Here is a 20,219-nt window from a genome sequence, read left to right as displayed (position 1 = left end):
CTGACTCCTGCTAAAGGTGGCAAAAGTGAGCAGTGAGCAGTTAGATCAGACGGCTTGCAAGGGTGAGCCTGCACTCTTCCACAGTGCTTCACTGTTCTCTCTGCAGGCACTTGAGGGAGGGCTTGGGACAGGCAGGCAGAAAGAGGCCGATTTGACCACCGCTCGGGGAAAGCAGGGACAATGTAAAGCCCCAGAACCTTTGAGAACAGCGTTTAGTCCTGACTAGGTGTGGGGCTGTGGTACTAGACTAGGTGATATGAGTGGGATTTCCTCCCTTCTGTTATTTTCAGCAGAATATTGAAAGCGATTTCCTGGAAGACGTGTGATGTATTCTGAATACGTTAGTCCTTTCTCCCAGGAACATGGTCAGCGATTGCCGTACAGTGTCTAATGCAGGTTTGGTTCCTTTTCCCTGCTTAGAAACGAGAGGTGAATACCGTTTTGGCGGATGTCATCAAGCACATGACTCCAGATCGTGCATTTGAAGATTCCTACCCCCAGGTAACAGATTTGCATTTCTCATTTCAACATTGTTAGGAATTTTGTTCTGTTGAATTAAATAGGCATTCTGCATGGATCATGCTATAAAGGCAGATAATCCTGTGTTTGAATCGTAGCTCTGCCAAATCCTAGCCATGTACCATGTGCCCTGTTTTTTTTGTTTGTTTGTTTGTTTGTTTTGAGATGGAGTCTCACTTTGTCTCCCAGGCTGGAGTCCAGTGGCGCGATCTCAGCTACAAGCTCCGCCTCCTGGGTTCATACCATTCTCCTGCCTCAGCCTCCTGAGTAGCTGGTACTACAGGCACCCACCACCATGCCCAGCTAATTTTTTGTATTTTTAGTAGAGACGGGGTTTCCCCTTGTTAGCCAGGATGGTCTCGATCTCCTGACCTCATGATCTGCCCGCCTCGGCCTCCCAAAGTGCTGGGATTACAGGCGTGAGCCACCGCACGGGGCTGCTGTGTGCCCTTTGATCGGTTACTTAACCTTGTTGTGCCCCAGTTTTCTCACCTTTGAAGTGGGGATAGTAATAGTGCTACCTGAGAGTTACTGCGAGGATGAAGTGAAGCCCTCACACAGTGGCCTGCAGTGCTCAACAAGCGTTGTCATCATTGTTGTCACTAATAAGTAAATTGCAAGTATTTTTAGTTAAATCAACTTTTTTTTCCTTTTTTTTGAGACAGGGTCTTGCTCAGTCACCCAGGCTGGAGTGCAGTGATGTGATCACCGCTTAGCACAGCCTCGACTTCCTGGGCTTAAGCATAACTTCCTTATGTGGAAATAAATTTAAACTTATTGGAAAGTTAAAATAAATAATTTCTATTATTCTTTACCCAGATTCACTAACTGTTAACATTTCTTTTTTTTTTTTTTTTTTTTTTTTTTGAGACACAGTCTTGCTCTGTTGCCCAGACTGGAGTGCAGTAGTGTGATCTTGGCTCATTGCAACCTCTGCTTCTTGGGTTTAAGTGATTCTCCTGCCTCAGCCTCCCGAGTAGCTGGGACTACAGGGGTGCGCCAGCACGCCTGGTTAATTTTTTTGTAATTTTAGCAGAGATGGGGTTTCACTGTGTTAGCCAGGATGGTCTCGATCTCCTGACTTCGTGATCCGCCCGCCTCAGCTTCCCAAAGTGCTGGGATTACAGGTGTGAGCCACCACGTCTGGCCAACTGTTAGTATTTCACCACATATGCTTTATCATTCATGTATGTCCACACATATATACATGTATGTGTGTATGTTTTTTTCAGAATTATTTGATAATAAGTTGCATACATTATGTCACATTTTGCTTCTAAAGAGTTCAGTGAGGCCAGGTGTGGTGGTTCTTGCCTGTAATCCCAGCACTTTGGGAGGCCAAGGAGGGCAGATCACTTGAGTCCAGGAGTTCAAGACCAGCCTGGGCCATCTCTACAAAAAGTATAAAAATTAGCTGGGCCTGGTGGTGCATGCCTATAGTCCCAGCTACCTAGGATGCTACAGGGGAGGATCACCTGAGCCTTGGATGTGGAAGTTGCAGTGAGCACTCCAGCCTGGGTGAGAGAGAGACATGGTCCCAAAAAAAAAAAAAAAAAACACCCCACTAATGGGGGCATGTGAAAAGGGTATAAGAGCAGCTTGAAGGGGCTCTCACTTGCTCCCAATTTGAGGATCAAATGGAATTAGGACAGTAACGGATTATAGCCCATTGAATAAAATAGGAATCCAAGAGTCCATCCTTATGACGAATAGATAAATAGATGAGCGGATTGAGAAATGTGAAAGAAATGGTAGAATTGGAAAAATCACCATTTTGCAGCCATCACAGTAAAGACAAGAATTGCCTTCCTTTAGGTAAGAATTATCGGTGTCTGTTAAACCTGGGGGGAGAAGAGTTTTGCATGCATTGAGGAGGAGAGAGATTTTGATAGTTCAATGAGGAGCAGGATATTTGCATATCTCAAAAGGTCTTCCTACTGAGCAGGTATCAGTGCAATGGGGAAAATAGTGACTATACAGCACAGACACTGGACAGTCCAGTTAATGAGAGTTCATCTCACCAATGAGGAGCAAAAGGCCATCATGTGCCTGCAGATGTAGTACCCTAAGAAACACACAGCATCACCTGTATAGCATTTCAGTTGAGAATGCATGAGCTGAATTTAATCACAAGGGAATGTCACACGTGCCCAGATTGAGAAGCATTCTATAATTCTTCAGAAATATCACGGTAGCCAGGCTCCTTGGCTCACACCTGTAATTCCAGACTTTGAGAGGCCGAGGCAGGAGGATTATTTGAGGCCAGGAGTTTGAGTCCAGTGTGGACAACATAGCAAGACCTTATCTCTACAAAAAATTTAAAAAATAAAGAAAGAAATTAGCCAGATGTGGTGGTGCATGCCTGTAGTTCCAGCTACTTAGGAGGCAGAGCTGGAAGGATTGTTTGAGTCCAGGAGTTGGAGGCTGCAGTGAGCTATGGTAGTACCATTGCACTCCAACCTCAGTGACAGAGTGAGATCCTGTCTCTGATTGAACTAAACTAAAAATAAAATAAATAAATGAAGTAAAATAAAATAAATAAAAAACCAAAAATCCCAGAAATATCATTGCCATAAATGACAAGGACAGACAGAAGAACTTGTGAATTAACACAGACTAAAGAGACGTGAAAATGGAATGCAGTGTGCAATCTCAGACTGGATCCTGTGTAGAAGATGGAAAATAGTAATGTCAGAAAAGACTAATTGAGACAATCAACAGATTGGATTAGATTTCAAATTAGATTAGATTTCATTATATCAGTGTTAACTTTCCCGATTTGATAACAGCAAGTGGAAATGTCAGAGAATATGATTTTTCTTAGGAAATAAAAAAGGAAGTGTTAAGGGGTAAGGGCATGATTCATACAATCTACTCTCATATAGTTCAGGGAAAAAATAGTATGTTTTACATAGAGAGAACCAGAAAGCATATTTGGCAAAATATTAAAAATTGATGGATTTGGGTAAAGAATATGTGGGAGTTCTCAGTACTATTCTTTCAGCTTTTCTGCAAGTCTGAAATTATTTCAAAATAAAAAGTTAAAGGCAGGTGAAGTGGCTCACACTTGTAATCCCATCACTTTGGGAAGCCGAGATGGGCAGATTGCTCGAGCCCAGGAGTTCAAGACCAGCCTGAGCAACATGGTGAAACCCTGTCACTACTAAAAAAAATACAAAAATTAGCTGATGGTGGCAAGCACCAGTGGTCCCAGCTACTCTGGAGGCTGCTGAGGCAGGAGGATTGCTTGAGCCCAGGAGGTCAAGGCTGCAGTGAGCTGAGATCATGCCATACTGCACTCCAGCCTGGGCAACAGAGAAAGACCCTGTCTCAAAAAATAATAATAATAAAACAAAAAGGTTTTAAAAAGTGGATGGGCTGTGTGTTTACAAATTCTATCATTAGATGGATGGATAAGTGAGGAGATAAAGTAAATTAAAATACTAGCTTCTGTAGAGTCTTAAGTGGTAAATAAATGGGTGTTTGTATAATTCTTTCAATATTCTTTATTTTTGAGCATTTTTACAATGAAATATTAAGGGAAAAAAACTCCTATCTTTTAAAATCACAGTTTATATGTAGCTGTGCTTAAGTGTTAACAAAAAATTTCTTGTTCTAAAGGGATTAGGTGCTTTGTGCTTCAGAAACTATTTTAACCAGACAGCATTGCAGTGTCTTACAATGGTATGCCTTGGAGCATTGTTTATGATGAAGTTTTGAAGTCCTTTATTAGTTTTTTGCTTGACTGACCTAGTCAGCTGCCTAATTATGGAATGGGCACATAACGTTCTTCATGTTCTGTTTTTAGAACATGAGAGATTTTCTTTGGAAATTATTGAAACAGCAGTTTTTTTAGTGTAAACAAATTGTCAGTACATTTTCTTGATAGCACCCAGAGGTAGGGAGTTCTATTGTATTTAGAAACAGCATCTCCCTGGCTCTCCTGGACCAAGACCTGTCAACCTTTCGGTCTGGACTGTGCATCGCAGAGTGAGGGGCGGTAACCATCAGTATCTGGGCATTTTTGAGGCAGACCTCACAGACTGTGCCACCGTCCTTGGGTAATACCTTGGCCTTTAACTCTACCAGTGAACTCTGTCCAAATCCTCTCCAGTGAATAATCAAGAAAAAAAGGCCCTACGATGATGTAGAATAGGAACTGGCCAACTACAGCCCATAGGCTATATGTAACCTGCCACTCGTTTTTGTGAATAAAGTTTTATTGGCACAAATTCATTTAATGCACATTCATTTAATGTTGGCAATGGCTGCTTTTGCACTACAGTAGTGTTGAGTAGTTGTGGTGGAATGTAGGACATTTATAGAAAAAGTTTGCCCACTATTCAAGGAATAACAATAGCTGACATTAATGGAGAACTTTCTAAGGGCGGGCAGTGCAATCAGGACTTTCCACGAACCATTCCATTGAGTCCTTACTGCTTTGATCTCCAATTCACAGATGAGGAAGCTGAGACTGAGACTCAGTTACTTCCCCAGGACTAGAAAGTAGGATGTACAGAGTCATTGAGCAAACTCAGACTCAGACAGAGCCTACCCTAAGCCCAGTTCACCATTTGTTGAACAATCCAGGCTTACTTTATTGTAGTTATAATTGTAAATTATGAAAAGTGATTGCCTTTAAAAAAAAAAAATTCAGGTTTTCATGAGAGAATGTGAACCAGAAATAAATGTTTAAACATTAAGTTTTTAAAAATAAGATTTTTGTTTGTTTGTTTTACAGCTTCAGTTAATAATTAAGAAAGTTATTGCCCACTTCCATGACTTCTCAGTTCTTTTCTCAGTGGTAAGTAGCATTTCTTAATTATTTTTGGAGATTTGTACCTGGCTCAGAGGTTCTCATTGTCTCGGTAATGTTTTCATGATGCCCCAGGCCAAAAGAAATATTCAGCAGTTCCTTGTAGTTAGTTAGGTCTGATCAACTTAAGTATTATGTCCTAACAGCTTAAGCAGTATTTGAAAAAATAATGCACAAAAACTGAAAGAAAAATATTATTTCTGTTTCATTCCTTACTTATGGGATATGTGCTCTATTGGGCATTACACAACTTCTCAAACCTTCGAAACACTCTGGACAGCCTTCTCTTTGCTCTTCCACAGTGATTTTCACAGAGCACTTGCTTTTTAATCATATAGCCTAATGTTAAAACTATGAAACACATTGAGCTAGTAGTTGTTTCAGTGTCTGACAGTTGAGATTTACCATGTTTCCCTCAAAAATTTAAAATATCCTGCGATGTCTGTTCAAGTTTGCTCAGTGCCCTGGGCAAGTAGGAATCTAGGTTATCCTCTGTATAGTAACATTCTGTGTCTCTCCCTTCACTTCCCTCTTCCAGGTTCCATTTATGTATGCTCACGGGATTGTAAGAGTTTTTATTTGAATCATAGCAGCTAATATTTATTGGACAGATACCACCCTCCCAGCACTGTTCTGGAACTTTACAAGTATTGCCTCACATCAGTTTCACACCACGGCAGGGAAGTAGGAGTTATCACTACAGTACTGCTTTCTTATCCAGGAGGAATACGTTCCAAGACCGCCCAGGAGGTGCCCGAAATCGCAGATAGTGCTGAATCCTGTGTATACTATGTTTTATCCTATAAATACATACCTACGATAAAGTTTCGTTTATGAATTAGGCACACTAAGAGATTGACAACAATAGCTAAAATAGAACAATTATAACGATATGCCAGCATCGCTACTCTTGCACTTTGGGAGCATTATTAAGTAAAATAAGTGTTCTTTGAACACAAAAATGCTGTGATACCATGACAGTCAATCCAATGACCAAGTCAGCTACTAAGTGACTAACAAGCGGGTAGCATCTACAATGTGGAGACACTAGACAAAGGGATGACTCACAGCCTGGGCGGGACAGAACAGTATAACGTGAGATTTCATTACACTACTCTGAGCAACGCTCAATTTCAAATGAATGAGGCTGGGCGTGGTGGCTCAGCGCTTTCAGAGGCCGAGGCAGGCAGATCACCTGAGATCAGGAGTTCCAGACCAGCCTGGCCAACATGGTGAAACCCTGTCTCTACTAAAAATACAAAAAATTAGCCAGGTGTGGTGGTGCATGCCTGTAGTCCCAGCTACTGGGGAGGCTGAGGTTGCAGTGAACCGAGATTGCACCAGTGCACTCGAGCCTAGGCAACAGAGCGAGACTCTGTCTCAAACAAATAAAATACTATAAAAATAAAAATGAATGAATTATTTCTAGAATTTTCTATTTAATATTTTCGGATGGCCGTTAACCGAGAGTAACTGAAACTCTGGAAAGCAAAACCGCAGATAAGGGAGCAACTACCATATTCCCACTTTACAAATGAGAAAACTGATGCAGGAAGAAGTAGAGCAACTTGTTTACAGTTACACAGTCACCGAGGTTAGGATTCAGAGCCAGGCAGTCCAATTTCGAGGCCATCTCTGAACAGCTGTACTCTGACTCTTCTTCCATTGCTCATCAATATAATCATAAAAAGACTGAAGTCTGCCTTGCCCGGAGAAGCTTACGGTCATCAAAGGTTGCCGGGATGGCTCGCCAAAATGTTAACTGGTCCCAGCACCAATCCCTGGAATGCATATAAGTTGTTTTAACAGTAACAGCTTTTTATTTTGTTTGTTTGTTTGTTTGCTTGTTTATTTATTTTTGAGACAGAGTCTTGCTCTGTCGCCTAGGCTGGAGTGCAGCAGAACGATCTCGGCTCACTGCAACCTCCGCCTTCCTGAGTTTAAGCAATTCTCCTGCCTCAGCCTTCCAAGTAGCTGGGACTACAGACATGCACCGGTACACCTGTCTAATTTTTGTATTTTTAGTAGAGACAGGGTTTCGCCATGTTGGCCAGGCTGGTCTTGAACTCCTGGCCTCAAGTGATCCACCCACCTCGGCCTCCCAAAGTGCTGGGATTACAGACATAAGCCACTGTGCCTGGCTCAGTAACAGCTTTTTACAATCCCAGTCAGGTCCTCTCCCTGATTTCAGAGGAGTCCTCATCTGACCTGACTCAGAGAGATGAACCTCTGTTCTGCTTTTTTGACCTCCACATTAAAAGAGACCCACAGATTCCTTCCTTCCAGTAACTTGTGTCATTTGCATATAGAATGCTTGCTTTATTTATAGGAAAAATTTCTGCCGTTTCTGGACATGTTCCAAAAAGAGAGTGTGCGGGTGGAGGTTTGCAAGTGCATCATGGACGCCTTTATCAAGTGAGTGCCACGGCGTGCAGCGGAAGCCTTGATTCCCAGTGCCCTTGTGAAACCTGTTGCTAAAAAATCAGTTCTTGCACTTTGAGGCCAAGTGATGTGTACGTATTTCATACAGAAAACCACACTGGAAGGAAAGCCACATTAAAGGCAGCAGTCATGATAAAAGTTTGTAATTCGTGTTTAAGAAGACAGACTAGCAAGTGTTATCATGAGCCCTGCCAGCAGCTCCATTTTACTTTGATATGTTTTTAGAAGGAGGAGTCTTTTGATAAATTCCCTCAAGAGTCACATTTTTAAGGATACAAATCAGGACGTACATACTTATGAAGAAGGCACCGGTGCTAGAAAGGTTTTCATCTTCAGTGTTTAGTTATGTAGCTGACTAATTTGTGATCAGTTTTCAAATTTAGCTCTTTAACAAAAAAGAAAAAAAATCAAATTTAGTTCTTTTCATTTTTTGGATTAAATCTGTGTTTCCCGAAACTGTCCAACTGCTAGTGGTACATGAAATAATTTTAAGGTGGTGCGTGGAAAAAAGGTGTTTTTGTTTTTGTTTTGAGACAAGGTCTCACTCTGCCATCCAGGCTGGAGTGCAGTGGCACAATTATAGTTCACTGCAGCCTCGAGCTTCTCACGCTCAGGTGATCCTCCTGCCTCAGCCTTCCAGGTAGCTGGGGCTACAGGTGTGTGCCACCACAACCCAGCTGATTTTTGTATTGTTTGTAGAGACAGGGTCTCTCTATGTTGCCCAAGCTGGTTTTCATCTCCTGGGCTCAAGCCATCCACCCACCTTAGCCTCCCAAAGTGCTGGGATTATAGGTGTGAGCCACCTTGCCTAGCTAGGGTTTTATTTTTATTTCATTATTTTTAAAATTTATTTTGAGGCAGGGCCCTACTCTGTCACCCAGGCTGGAGTGCAGTGGCACGATCTTGGCTGACTGCAACCTTCACCTCCTGGGTTCAAGCAATTCTCCTGCCTCAGCCTCCCAAGTAGCTGGGATTACAGGCACCCACCTCCATGCCTGGCTAATTTTTTTGTATTTTTAGTAGAGACAGGGTTTCGCCATGGTGGCCAGGCTGGTCTCGAACTCCTGACCTCAGGTGATCTGCCCACCTCGGCCTCCCAAAGTGCTAGGATTATAGGCATGAGCCAGCGCACCTGGCCTGTTTTTATTTTTAAAGTTACATATTTATTTTAAATGTATTAGGCAGTGTATAGTTTAATGTGATTTCATGTACAATATATTATTTTTTAGGACAAGGTTAAGTTAAAAAAGGCTACAGTTACTTTAAATATTAAGTATCTATAGATTTGGTTCAGTTTGGAAAATTGAGTTTGATATTGCTCAAATGTTTTAAGCTTTTCTTGTCATCTTTCTAAAAGATTAATTCTTTCCTAAGGATTGATATTAATTCCTAATTAATTTGCTTGGAATAAATATACCTAATTTACTTACCTAAATATTTGTTATAAGTTTGCCCTTTTATATTTTTGAAAAACCAAATGAATAATTTTGCCTGGCAAAATTTGCCTGTTAAAAACACAGTGACAGACAGGTTGTGGGGAGCTTCAGAAGGTATGAGAAGCATAGTAAAAACAAACAAACAAACAAAAAACAGGTTTGCCCTTAGCCCACCTGGTTTAGGAAAGGGAAGAGTTTTTCTGTGATTTTGCAGTTAGGAGAAGTTATCATGTGTGTAGAAGAGCAAACTTGTTATTTAAAGAATTCTGGGCCAGATGTGGTGGCTCATGCCTGTAATCCTAACACTTTGGGAGACTGAGGCAGGCCGATCACTTGAGGCCAGGAGTTCAAGAGCAGCCTGGCCAACATGGTGAAACCCTGTGTCTACCAAAAATACAAAAATTAGCCAGGTGTGGTGGCACACGCCTGTAGTCCCAGCTACTTGGGAGGCTGAGGCAGGAGGATCACTTGAACCCAGGAGGCAGAGGCTGCAGTGAGCTGAGGTCACACCACTGCACTCCAGCCTGGGTGACAGAGTGAGACTCCATCTCAAAAATTAAAAAAAGAATTCTGAGACAACCAGAACACGGCTCATTACTGGTAAACTGGGCTGGGTGAAATGCCAGCTGGATAATTTGCTGCTTTTCGAATGTGTACAGTGGATGAAAACTGAATCCACTCTTACAGTGCTGTCAGTGGACAAAACTTTGACTTTTACCTTTAAATGTCTCCTAGGCATCAACAAGAGCCCACCAAGGACCCGGTCATTTTGAATGCCCTTTTGCACGTTTGCAAGACCATGCATGACTCCGTGAAGTAAGCCATGCTTGCGGCTGAAATATAACATGAATTGGGTCTTAATGCCACCTAATAGAACATTAGGGAATGATTCTTTAAGCTGCCACTGTGAATAATATTACTTTATTGGGGGTATTCAAATTCTTGCTAACGAAGACATTCCAGTCTAGGAGAGGAAGGAGGCTGAGGGTAACCTTCTTGAGAAAGCGACGTGGCAGATGTTGTTAGAAAGGAATTTATGTTGTGGGTAAAAAGCTGGTTTCATTCAAGTGAACTCAAACTCCGTGTCTCTTGGAGATTTCTGAGAGCAGCAGATAGTATAATAATGAGCTCACTCATCCAGTAACATAGCCTTTTTATTTCATCTCTTTATTAGCCAATTATTTGAAATTCAAATGAAACTGCTTACATTTCTTAAATGAAGGCCTTTATTTCCTCGGTATACTTGAGGCTGAGGCCTATCCACAGGCGTTACCTTTCAGTCAAAGGCTGAATAGTCACTGCTTTGCTTTCTGGTTTTTGTTTGTTTATTTTTAAAATATGTTTTCATTTGACTATGCTTAGGGCAATTCCTGCTTGTTTGTGGCTGAAATTTTAGTCCCCAAAGAATTTTTAAACACAGCAGCTTGATTTACTGGAAAATGTTACAAGAATGGAGAAAATTGTTTTGGAACTTAACCATCAACAAGACGAATTGTATTTCTTCTTTGTTTTCTCTGCATTTTAGAATCTTCTATGATTTTTTGTGCTTTCAAATTCATGGGTAGTTATGAAAATCAAAGTGTCGAGGCATTTCATAAAAATGGAGCCGGTAGACTTTAGTTGGACAAAAATAGAAATAAAGACACAAAAGGCATCCAGACAGGCACTTAGATTCGTGAGATATCGGGTTTTGGCTTAAGTAAAATAGAAGGTTGATTTCTGTCTTGTTAAAATTGTGCATAGTAGACAGACCAGAAGGTAGGGGTAGGGCAGCTCTTCTTTCAAACATCATCCAGGGACTCAGGTTATTTCTGTCTTATTGTTCTCCCAATCTATCTGGGGTGTTGTCCTTGTCTTCTTCCTGGAAGCTGACGTACCTAAACCATGTCCACATTCTGGCCTGTGGGCAATGGGGAACAGCAGCTTTCTTTTGGGGACAAAGCTGGGAAGGCTCACACGTCACTTGTGTTCACATCGCATTGTTCAGAAGTGTCCCATAGCCACCCCTAACTGGGAAGGAGGCTAGGGAATGTTGTTCTAAGAACAAAGTGGGGCTGGGTGTGGTGTCTTATACCTGTAATCCCAGCACTTTAAGAGACCAAGATGAGTGGATCACCTGAGGTCAGGAGTTTGAGATCAGCCTGGCCAACATGGTGAAACCCCATCTCTACTAAAAAATAATAATAATAATAATACAAAAAATTAGCCAGGCTTAGTGGCACATGCCTGTAATCCCAGCTACTTGGGAGGCTGAGGCAGGAGAATCACTTGAACCTGGGAGGCACAGGTTGCCATGATCCAAGATCACGACATTGCACTCTAGCCTGGGCCACAAGAGCGAAACTCCATCTCAAAACAAAAACAAAAAAAGAACAAAGTGGACGTTTGTATTGAAGGACAATGGGCAATCTTTGCCAAAACGTTTTCTCCAAGAACAAACCGACAAGCAAAAACCTTGACTCCTGTTTTCTCTACGCTCTTAAAATTTTTAAAAAATAAATTTGGGGAACTATTGGTAGGCCTTCACAAGTATAATCAAAACTATAACGATTTGACTTTTTCTTCCTTATATTCGTGTTAAATTTTCTATTAAATAGAAGCAACTGAGACCTGAGATTTACTTTACAATGTATCAAAAAAATAAGACGGATTGATGGATGGAGAGGGGAGTGGATAATTATGTGTAAAATAAAACGGTGATGGCAGGATTTCGGTGGTGGGTGGTATGCGTATTTACTGGAAAATTCTTTCAACTTTGCTGTACATTGGAAATATTTCTGTTTCCTTTTTGGGGAGAATGGGGTCTCGTCATGTTGCCCAGGCTGGTCTCCAACTCTCCAACTCCTAGGCTCAAACGAACCTGCTACCTCTGCCTTCCTAAGTGCTGGGATTACAGGTGTGAACCAGCACACCCTGCTGGTGGAAATTCAACATAAATTCCATTTATTTTTTAAATAAAACGTTCAGTGAAATTTCCCTGAAGTACAGAATTTGACATTAGACCTTGCTGCCCAAGTTCCAAATAAGTGAAAGTTACCTTTTCTTTTCTTGTTAATAAATATATCTTGAGAACAGCATCTTTGAGGGAGATGAGAAACATATTTAAATTATGTTAATTGTGATTATGTATTTTTATCAAAGGAAAAATAAACGGAGTTTTTTATATCTAGAAAATGCAAAATGTTCTTACCCGTTAAATTACTTACCCCTTGTGTATTTTTTTCTTTAGAAACTTTCATCTGTTACCTCCGTGTTAATTATGTACAATTATTGATTTTAGTGCACTCACTCTTGAGGATGAAAAAAGGATGCTGTCATATTTGATTAATGGATTTATAAAAATGGTAAGTCTTAGGGAAGAAGTTTCAGTGCACTTGGAAGTGTGATGTAATTGTTTATCCTTATTCTGGCGAAAGCAGTTAACATTATGTTCTCTGGTGCTTTTCATTCTTAGTGAGATAAGATGAAATTAGAAAACATCTTACATTAGCCAGGACTCCCCTGGGGGCAAAGAGAGCCAAGACAAACTGGCTTAGGAGGAAAAAGGTGGGGGGGCGTGGTGGGTGATGGGAGGAGGGATTTCTTGGCTCATGGGACAAAAAGTCCAGTGGGCTGGAACTCTCCAAAGCAGCAGCCGGGCTCAGGGTCTCCCGGATGTCATCAGGACCTGCCTTGCCTGTCTGTCTTTAGCCCTGGACTCTGCCCCGTTGGCCCCCGGCTCAGCTGGGCTTGCTCCACCACAGTTCCAGGTTTCCAGTCCCCCAGCTCTGCAGCCCGGCAGGCGGGGCTCCAACGAAGTCCTGGGATTGAGTCTCTTTGGATTAACACGGGTCGTGGCCCCAGGCACACCTGGGTGACCTGAGTCAAGAGGGCCGGGAGTGGAAAGAAGGTGTGCCCTGAAGCAGCTGATGCAAATCATCCGATGGCGATGGAAACTATGCCGGGCAGGCAAAACGCCAGATAGCCACTCCCCATCTGTTTTACTTATCTACTGCTGAGTAACAGCTCATCCCAAAACTTGGTGGTTTTAAATAACAGGGCTTTTTTTTTTTTTTTTGGGGGGGGGGGCGGGGTGGGTTCGAGACGAGGGTCTTGGTATGTTGCCCAGGCTGGTTTCCAACTCCTGGCTTCAAACAATCCTCCAGCCTCGGCCTCCTAAAGTGCGGGGATTATAGGCCTGAGCCACTGCACCCAGCATCAGTTTTTTATTTTTTTCTTAAACCGTGGATCAGCTCGGTAACCAGGCTGCTGCAGGCAGTGTGGTGTGGCACTGGTGTGGCACGATTCGGCTGGAGGAGCCACAGTGGCCATGTTCCCTTCTCCAGGGCTTTGGTGCTGGATATGGGCTGCGGCCATCTTGGTTTTCTTCCATGTCCTCTCTTTCTCTCCACTGTTCTCAGTCAGTGGTTTCAACTGAGCTTTCTTGCTTGGTGTTGCCTTCTATGAAGGCACAGACAGAAGCAGCAAGGCATTTTAAGGCCAAGTCTTAGAAATCACACAGTGAGGACGGGCGCGGTGGCTCATTCCTGTAATCCCAGCACTTTGGGAGACTGAGGCAGGTGGATCACCTGTGGTCAGGAGGTCAAGACCAGCCTGACCAACATGGTGAGACCCTGTCTCTGCTAAAAATACAAAATTAGCCGGGTGTGGTGGCACACGCCTGTAATCCCAGCTACTCGGGAGACTGAGGCAGGAGAATCGCTTGAACCCGGGAGGCAGAGGTTGCGGCGAGCCAAGACCATGCCACTGCACACTCCAGCCTGGGCAACAAGAGCAAAATTCCGTCTCGGAAATAAAAAAAAAAAAAAAAAAAAAAGAAATCACACAGTAAACCCTGGCCACATTCTACTGCAATCTGTGGGTCAAAGCAAGTCACAGGGCCAGTCTGGAGGGGAAGAGCCTCTGCGTTTTGATGCGGGTAGTCCACAGAGACATTGCAGAAGGGCAAGCAGAGGTGGAGGGATTCCTGCAGCCTCCTTTGGGAACATACCACCATTATACTATCCCAGCCTGAACAGTCTTCGCCTTCATTCTGGGTGCCAAAACACCAACTGCTGCCAATATCTTCTATTTTAGTAGAAAAGTCAGGACCAAAGCTGACAGAGACGAAAATGACGAGATCACTTTGAAAATAACCTTGAAATTCTGACTTGTTCAATAATGCGGGTTGATTGGTCCACCTGACTCTGTGGGTGAAATATCAATTTTGATGAAAATTCAGGATTAGCCTTTCAATTCCTGTGTTAGAAAACCGACCTATGGATTTTCCCAGGTCACTCTCCGTTGTCCTTGCTTTTTGTACTCATCATGTGGTATTTATCTTTTTACGGCATTGTCTGAAAGTTGCCGAGTTATTATGGAAAAGAATATAAGGAAATCAGATATGAAACATGATAGCTGTAATGGAAATGACGATATTAAACCTCATCTGGACAAAAATGATTGATGTACAGTAAAGTTTTTCTTACTAACCAGCTGTTCATAAATTTGAAGAAATAGGAGACGAGGTGATGGTTTAATGGTGGAGAAACTTCCATCTATGGCTTCTGTAGCCACCAGTGAGCTGCCGAGGTTGGCTGTTCATCAGGAAGCAGAAAGGTGTGACCGTTATGATGGCAAACCTTCTGATAAATGGCCCCCAATAACCACATTTATGTTCTGTGAAAAGGCCACAGCTGACAAACAATATCCCATTATTCCCTTTCCAGTGGTTTCCTTCGGAGCCTGGGAAATTCTATTTACACTCTGAGCTTCTGCTTTATACCCCCTGACTTCTTCTGTTCTAGTCCAGTGCCCATGTCATAAAGATGAGGTGGCAATAATAATATTTCAGTCATACCATGTGCTTGTGTTCCCTCTAAAAATACCACTGTCCCCTTCAGCATCTTTCTCCTTGATTCTAGGTTTCCTTTGGCCGTGATTTTGAACAACAGCTGAGTTTTTATGTTGAGTCCAGGTCAATGTTTTGCAATCTGGAGCCTGTTCTTGTGCAGCTGATTCATGTAAGTATCTTCATTCATTACTTTCTTCTCTCAATACATATTTATTGATCATCTACATCCCAATCATTTATTTTTATTTTATTTTATTAGAGACAGGGTCTCACTCTGTCACCCAGGCTAGAGTGCAGTGGCACAATCATAGCTCACTGTAGCCTTGAACTCCTGGGCTCAAGCAATCCTCCTGTCTCAGCCTCCTAAGTAGCTGGGACTACCAGCTCAAGCCACCATGCCTGGCTATTTTAAATATTGGTTTTTTTGTTTTTTGTTTTTCTGTTTTTTGAGAGATGAGGTCTCACTGTGTTGCCCAGGCTGGTCTCAAATTCCTCACATCCAGCAATCTTCCTGCCTTGGCCTCCCAAAATGCTGGGATTATAGGCATGAACCACTGTACCCAGCCTTAATATGGGATTCTTCTGGTCCTGTTTTGTTACTGTTCTCTATGGTGTGAAAGGTGCTTTCTCAAAGGTTAATAAACTTACAACTTTGGTTTTATTGATCTGTTTTTCTGTGAGATTTGCATTTTCTCATTTCTGCATGCCAGCAACAGAGTTAAGTGATTTATAGAAATCTAACCAGAAGGAGCCCTTTCTTACCTAACAAGAGGTTCCCAACTTTCTTGGATCGTGGCATCTCTCAGTAACTTTTTATGGTGCTCTCAGACCAAAAGAATTAATAACAGCCCTGTTTATTAAGAAGTTAGGTTTAGGCTGGATGTGATGGCTCACACCTGTAATCCTAGCACTTTGGGAGTCTGAGGCTGGCAGATCACTTGAGGTCAGGAGTTTGAGACCAGCCTGGCCAATATGGTGAAACCCTGTCTCTACTAAAAATACCAAAATTAGCCAGGCATGGTGGCAGGCACCTGTTGTCCCAGCTACTTGGGAGGCTGGGGCAGAAGAATCACTTGAATCTGGGAGGTGGAGGTTGCAGTGAGCAGAGATCGTGATACTGCACTCTATACTCTAGCCTAGGCAACAAAGAGAGACTTCATCTCAAAAAAAAAAAAAAAAAGAAGTTAGGTTCAGACAACTTAAGTATTTATGCTCTTACAACTTGATAGCCATTTGAAGAAAATATATATATAAATTGAAAGAAAAATAATACCTTTTTTTCTTTTCTTTTTTGAGACGGAGTTTTTGCTCTGTTGCCCAGGCTAGAGTGCAATGGCACGATTTTGGCTCATTGCAACCTCCACGTCCTGGGTTCAAGTGATTCTCTTGCCTCAGCCTCCCGAGTAGCTGTAATTACAGGTGCCTGCCACCATGGCCGGCTAATTTTTTGTATTTTTTAGTAGAGATGAGATTTCACCATCTTGGCCAGGCTGGTCTTGAACTCCTGACCTAAGGTAATCCACCTGCTTCGGCATCCCAAAGTCCTAGGATTAGGACATGAACCACCAAGCCTGGCCTATTTTTTTCTTAGCCATAATTAGTAATGATGGGTGTGTACTTATGAGGCATATCACAGCTTTATAAAATTTGGAATTAGATTGGTGATGCTATTCTTATTTCTTGTTTTACATTCACTTTTTTTACATTTATTTTTGCATAGCAATTAAACTTGCTTTTGATCACAGTAGCCACAAAAAACAAGTTTTACGAATATATGATGTGGCTATAAGGGATATAAAGCAATCCATCATCAAATCAGCCTTGCACCAGTGCTTTGCAAAGTGGCAACAAACAGGCTGGGCGTGGTGGCTCAAGCCTGTAATCCCAGCACTTTGGGAGGCCGAGACGGGCGGATCACAAGGTCAGGAGATTGAGACCATCCTATCTAACCTGGTGAAACCCTGTCTCTACTAAAAAATACAAAAAACTAGCCGGGCGAGGTGGCGGGAGCCTGTAGTCCCAGCTACTCGGGAGGCTGAGGCAGGAGAATGGTGTGAACCCGAAAGGCGGAGCTTGCAGTGAGCTGAGATCCGGCCACTGCACTCCAGCCTGGGCGACAGAGCAAGACTCCGTCTCAAAAAAAAAAAAAAAAACAAAGTGGCAACAAACAAATATTGCTGTGTTACCCTAAAAAACTGTGACACCCCAGTGAATTTACTGCCTTTGCTGCAGCACCCCAGGGTGCCATGGTGCACAGTTTGGGAACCGCAGGTCCACACTTTTTATATCTGTGGAAGGGTTCCCTAAAGCTCTTTCATTATTTCATGTCTATTCAAGGAGAATAACTTTCATATGTATTTATTTGCTGGTTAGCAAGTTATTTAGCACAACTAAACTTAAGACCTAAATCTAGAAACTTTATCTGGAAAACAGGGAAGGTAATAGTATCCACCCTGGGATTATGCAGCTTAAGCGAACCAATGAATGTATAGCTCTTAAATAGTACTTGGAACACTATTAGTGATGATGTGGCTACTATCATTATTGTTCTTATTGTTGGTATTGTATAGCTGAATGGTGTGGTCTGATTATCTAAATGGTATGCTTTGGAGGTGTCTCTTAAGATCTCTACATTCTTAAACTTTGGTGTGGTAGGATTTCTGGAAATGGAGCAAGTGAGTCCCAGCTATTCATTAAGCCAGAAAATGGTCACTTCTAATGCTGATCAAAAGGCATGACTAACGTAGCAAACACTGTCTTTTGTTCTACCCTCTTGGAGCTGTTTGCTCAAGCCATGATTGGATCAGGCCTGATGACCCCTTTGGCATTTCAGGGTTTGGTGTTAACCAGTCTTGGTCCTAGAAGGCTTGTTCTCATTGACCTGTATGTAGTTAATGTTCAAATTTCTATGGAAAACATTCATCCGAATCAGCCATCACTTCATTACCATTTCTGTTTTATTAACACATTCAGAGTGTGAACCGGTTGGCAATGGAGACAAGAAAACTAATGAAAGGAAATCATTCCAGAAAGACGGCTGCATTTGTCCGGGTATGTTCTCAAGATAAGGACTGTCAGACTTCGAACTCCAGTGGGCTGTTTAGCTTGCGGGTTACTAAATTACTCTTCCCAGAAAAAGATGAATATGTCATGATAAGAATGGTTTAGTATTGATTTTTCAGATTAATTTTTCCCTGTATCTATGGGATGATCTATTTTCTAATGTTTTCAAGAGAAATGGTTAAATGAGTCTGAATTTTAATATGTGTTGTGGGGAAGGTGAATGAGCGATGGATCTGCATTTTTATGTGCCAGCTGAATTAGCTTTCATTTTCTCATATACTAATATAACACATATTTTATAAAATATAAAAGTTTCTAATATAAAAATATATATAATAATATTGTTCTTATAACTGAAAGACCTTTTTTCCTCTAGATAAAAATGATGCCCAACTTTGTTTTTGTTTTTTTTGAGACGGAATCTTGCTCTTTTGCCCAGGATGGAGTGTAGTGATGCGACCTCAGCTCACTGCAACCTCCGCCTCCCAAGTTCAAGTGATTCTCCTACCTCAGCCTCCCGAGTAGCTGGGATTACAGGCACATGCCACCATGCCCGGCTAATATTTTTGTATTTTTAGTAGAGATGGGGGTTTCACCATGTTGGCCGGGCTGGTTTCAAACTCCTGTCCTCAAGTTATCTGCCTGCCTCGGCCTCCCAAAGTGCTGGGATTACAGGTGTGAGCCACCGCACCCAGCCTGATGTTAAACTTTGAAAAATCATTTTCAGCTTCTTGAAGCTGAAAATTTTATCAGATGTGATGCTTCTCAAAATTTATTTATCTATTCATTCATGTATTTATTTTTGGAGACAGGGTCTTACTCTGTCACCCAGGCAGGAGTGCAGTGGTACCATCATAGCTCACTATAACCACCATGCCTAGATAATTTTTTTGGTTTTTTTGTAGAGATGGGGAGTCTCACTAGGTTGCCCAGGCTGGTCTTAAACTCCTGGCCTCAAATGATCCTCCTGCCTCAGCCTCCCAAAGTGTTGGGATGACAGGTGTGAGCCACTGCACCCAGCCCTGCTCAAAATTTTAAGAAAGAAATGTATGTCTGTGTTTTTTCATGAAAAAATGCTCATCATCACTCATCATCAGAGAAATGCAAATCAAAACCACAATGAGACACCATCTCACACCAGTTAGAATGGCAATCATTAAAAAGGAAACAACAGGTGCTGGAGAGGATGTGAAGAAATAAGAACACTTTTACACTGTTGGTGGGACTGTAAACTAGTTCAACCATTGTGGAAAACAGTGTGGCAATTCCTCAAGGATCTAGAAGTAGAAATACCATTTGACCCAGCCATCCCATTGCTGGGTATATACCCAAAGGATTATAAGTCATGCTGCTATAAAGACACATGCACACGTATGTTTATTGCGGCACTATTCACAATAGCAAAGACTTGGAATCAACCCAAATGTCCATCAGTGACAGATTGGATTAAGAAAATATGGCACATATACACCATGGAATACTATGAAACCATAAAAAAGGATGAGTTGGTGTCCTTTGTAGGTACATGGATGCAGCTGGAAACCATCATTCTCAGCAAACTGTCGCAAGAACAGAAAACCAAACACCGCATGTTCTCACTCATAGGTGGGAATTGAACAATAAGATCACTTGCACACAGGAAGGGGAACCTCACACACCAGGACCTATTGTGGGGAGGGGGAAAGAGGGCAGTGATAGCATTAGGAGATACACCTAATGTAAATGACGAGTTAATGGGGGCAGCACACCAATGTGGCACATGTATACATATGTAACAAACCTGCATGTTGTGCACATGTACCCTAGAACTTAAAGTATAATAAAAAATAAAAAGTATCAGTAAAAAAAAAAAATAATAAAAATAAATATGTGTCTGTGTTTTTAAACACGAAATTATATTGAAAAGATTACGGTAAAAAATAAGCATCCTGGCTCTGTCCTTTGTCACGTTGCTTGTCTTTCCTCAGCCAGCCACCTCAAACTCTTTAGCAACTACTTCTAATTACCTCCATATTTTTAAGTAATTGGTTTAAACAGCTATTTCTCAGTTTATCAATGTTAGGTGCTACGTATTTACTTTCCATGATGATGGGTGAGGATTTATTTTTCC

The 20,219-nt window shown here is 41.9% G+C and overlaps 3 protein-coding genes across 6 annotated transcripts in view; 2 read left to right on the top strand and 1 right to left on the bottom strand.

Moving 5' to 3' along the window:
- Positions 1-20,219, top strand: part of IQCK (IQ motif containing K) — a 959,718-nt gene that overhangs the window by 737,034 nt on the left and 202,465 nt on the right. The window lies entirely within an intron of this gene.
- GDE1 (glycerophosphodiester phosphodiesterase 1) overlaps positions 1-20,219 on the bottom strand; it is a 241,834-nt gene that overhangs the window by 134,242 nt on the left and 87,373 nt on the right. The gene's annotated exons all lie outside the window — the stretch shown is intronic.
- The window catches only part of VPS35L (VPS35 endosomal protein sorting factor like), a 149,534-nt gene that overhangs the window by 78,049 nt on the left and 51,266 nt on the right, over positions 1-20,219 (top strand). For all 4 annotated transcript variants that reach the window (XR_007722281.1, XM_050775005.1, XM_050775006.1 and 1 more), the window contains 7 exons: positions 421-501; positions 5,261-5,323; positions 7,665-7,750; positions 9,949-10,029; positions 12,494-12,557; positions 15,117-15,215; positions 18,020-18,097. Coding sequence is in view for 3 of the 4 variants with exons in the window: in XM_050775005.1 (XP_050630962.1) it covers positions 421-501; positions 5,261-5,323; positions 7,665-7,750; positions 9,949-10,029; positions 12,494-12,557; positions 15,117-15,215; positions 18,020-18,097 (552 nt within the window). In the remaining variant the exon portion in view is untranslated. The remainder of the gene's footprint in view (positions 1-420; positions 502-5,260; positions 5,324-7,664; positions 7,751-9,948; positions 10,030-12,493; positions 12,558-15,116; positions 15,216-18,019; positions 18,098-20,219) is intronic.

Source organism: Macaca thibetana, chromosome 20, assembly GCF_024542745.1.
Source record: "Macaca thibetana thibetana isolate TM-01 chromosome 20, ASM2454274v1, whole genome shotgun sequence".
Classification (NCBI taxonomy): domain Eukaryota; kingdom Metazoa; phylum Chordata; class Mammalia; order Primates; family Cercopithecidae; genus Macaca; species Macaca thibetana.
This window is presented reverse-complemented; position numbering and strand designations above follow the sequence as displayed.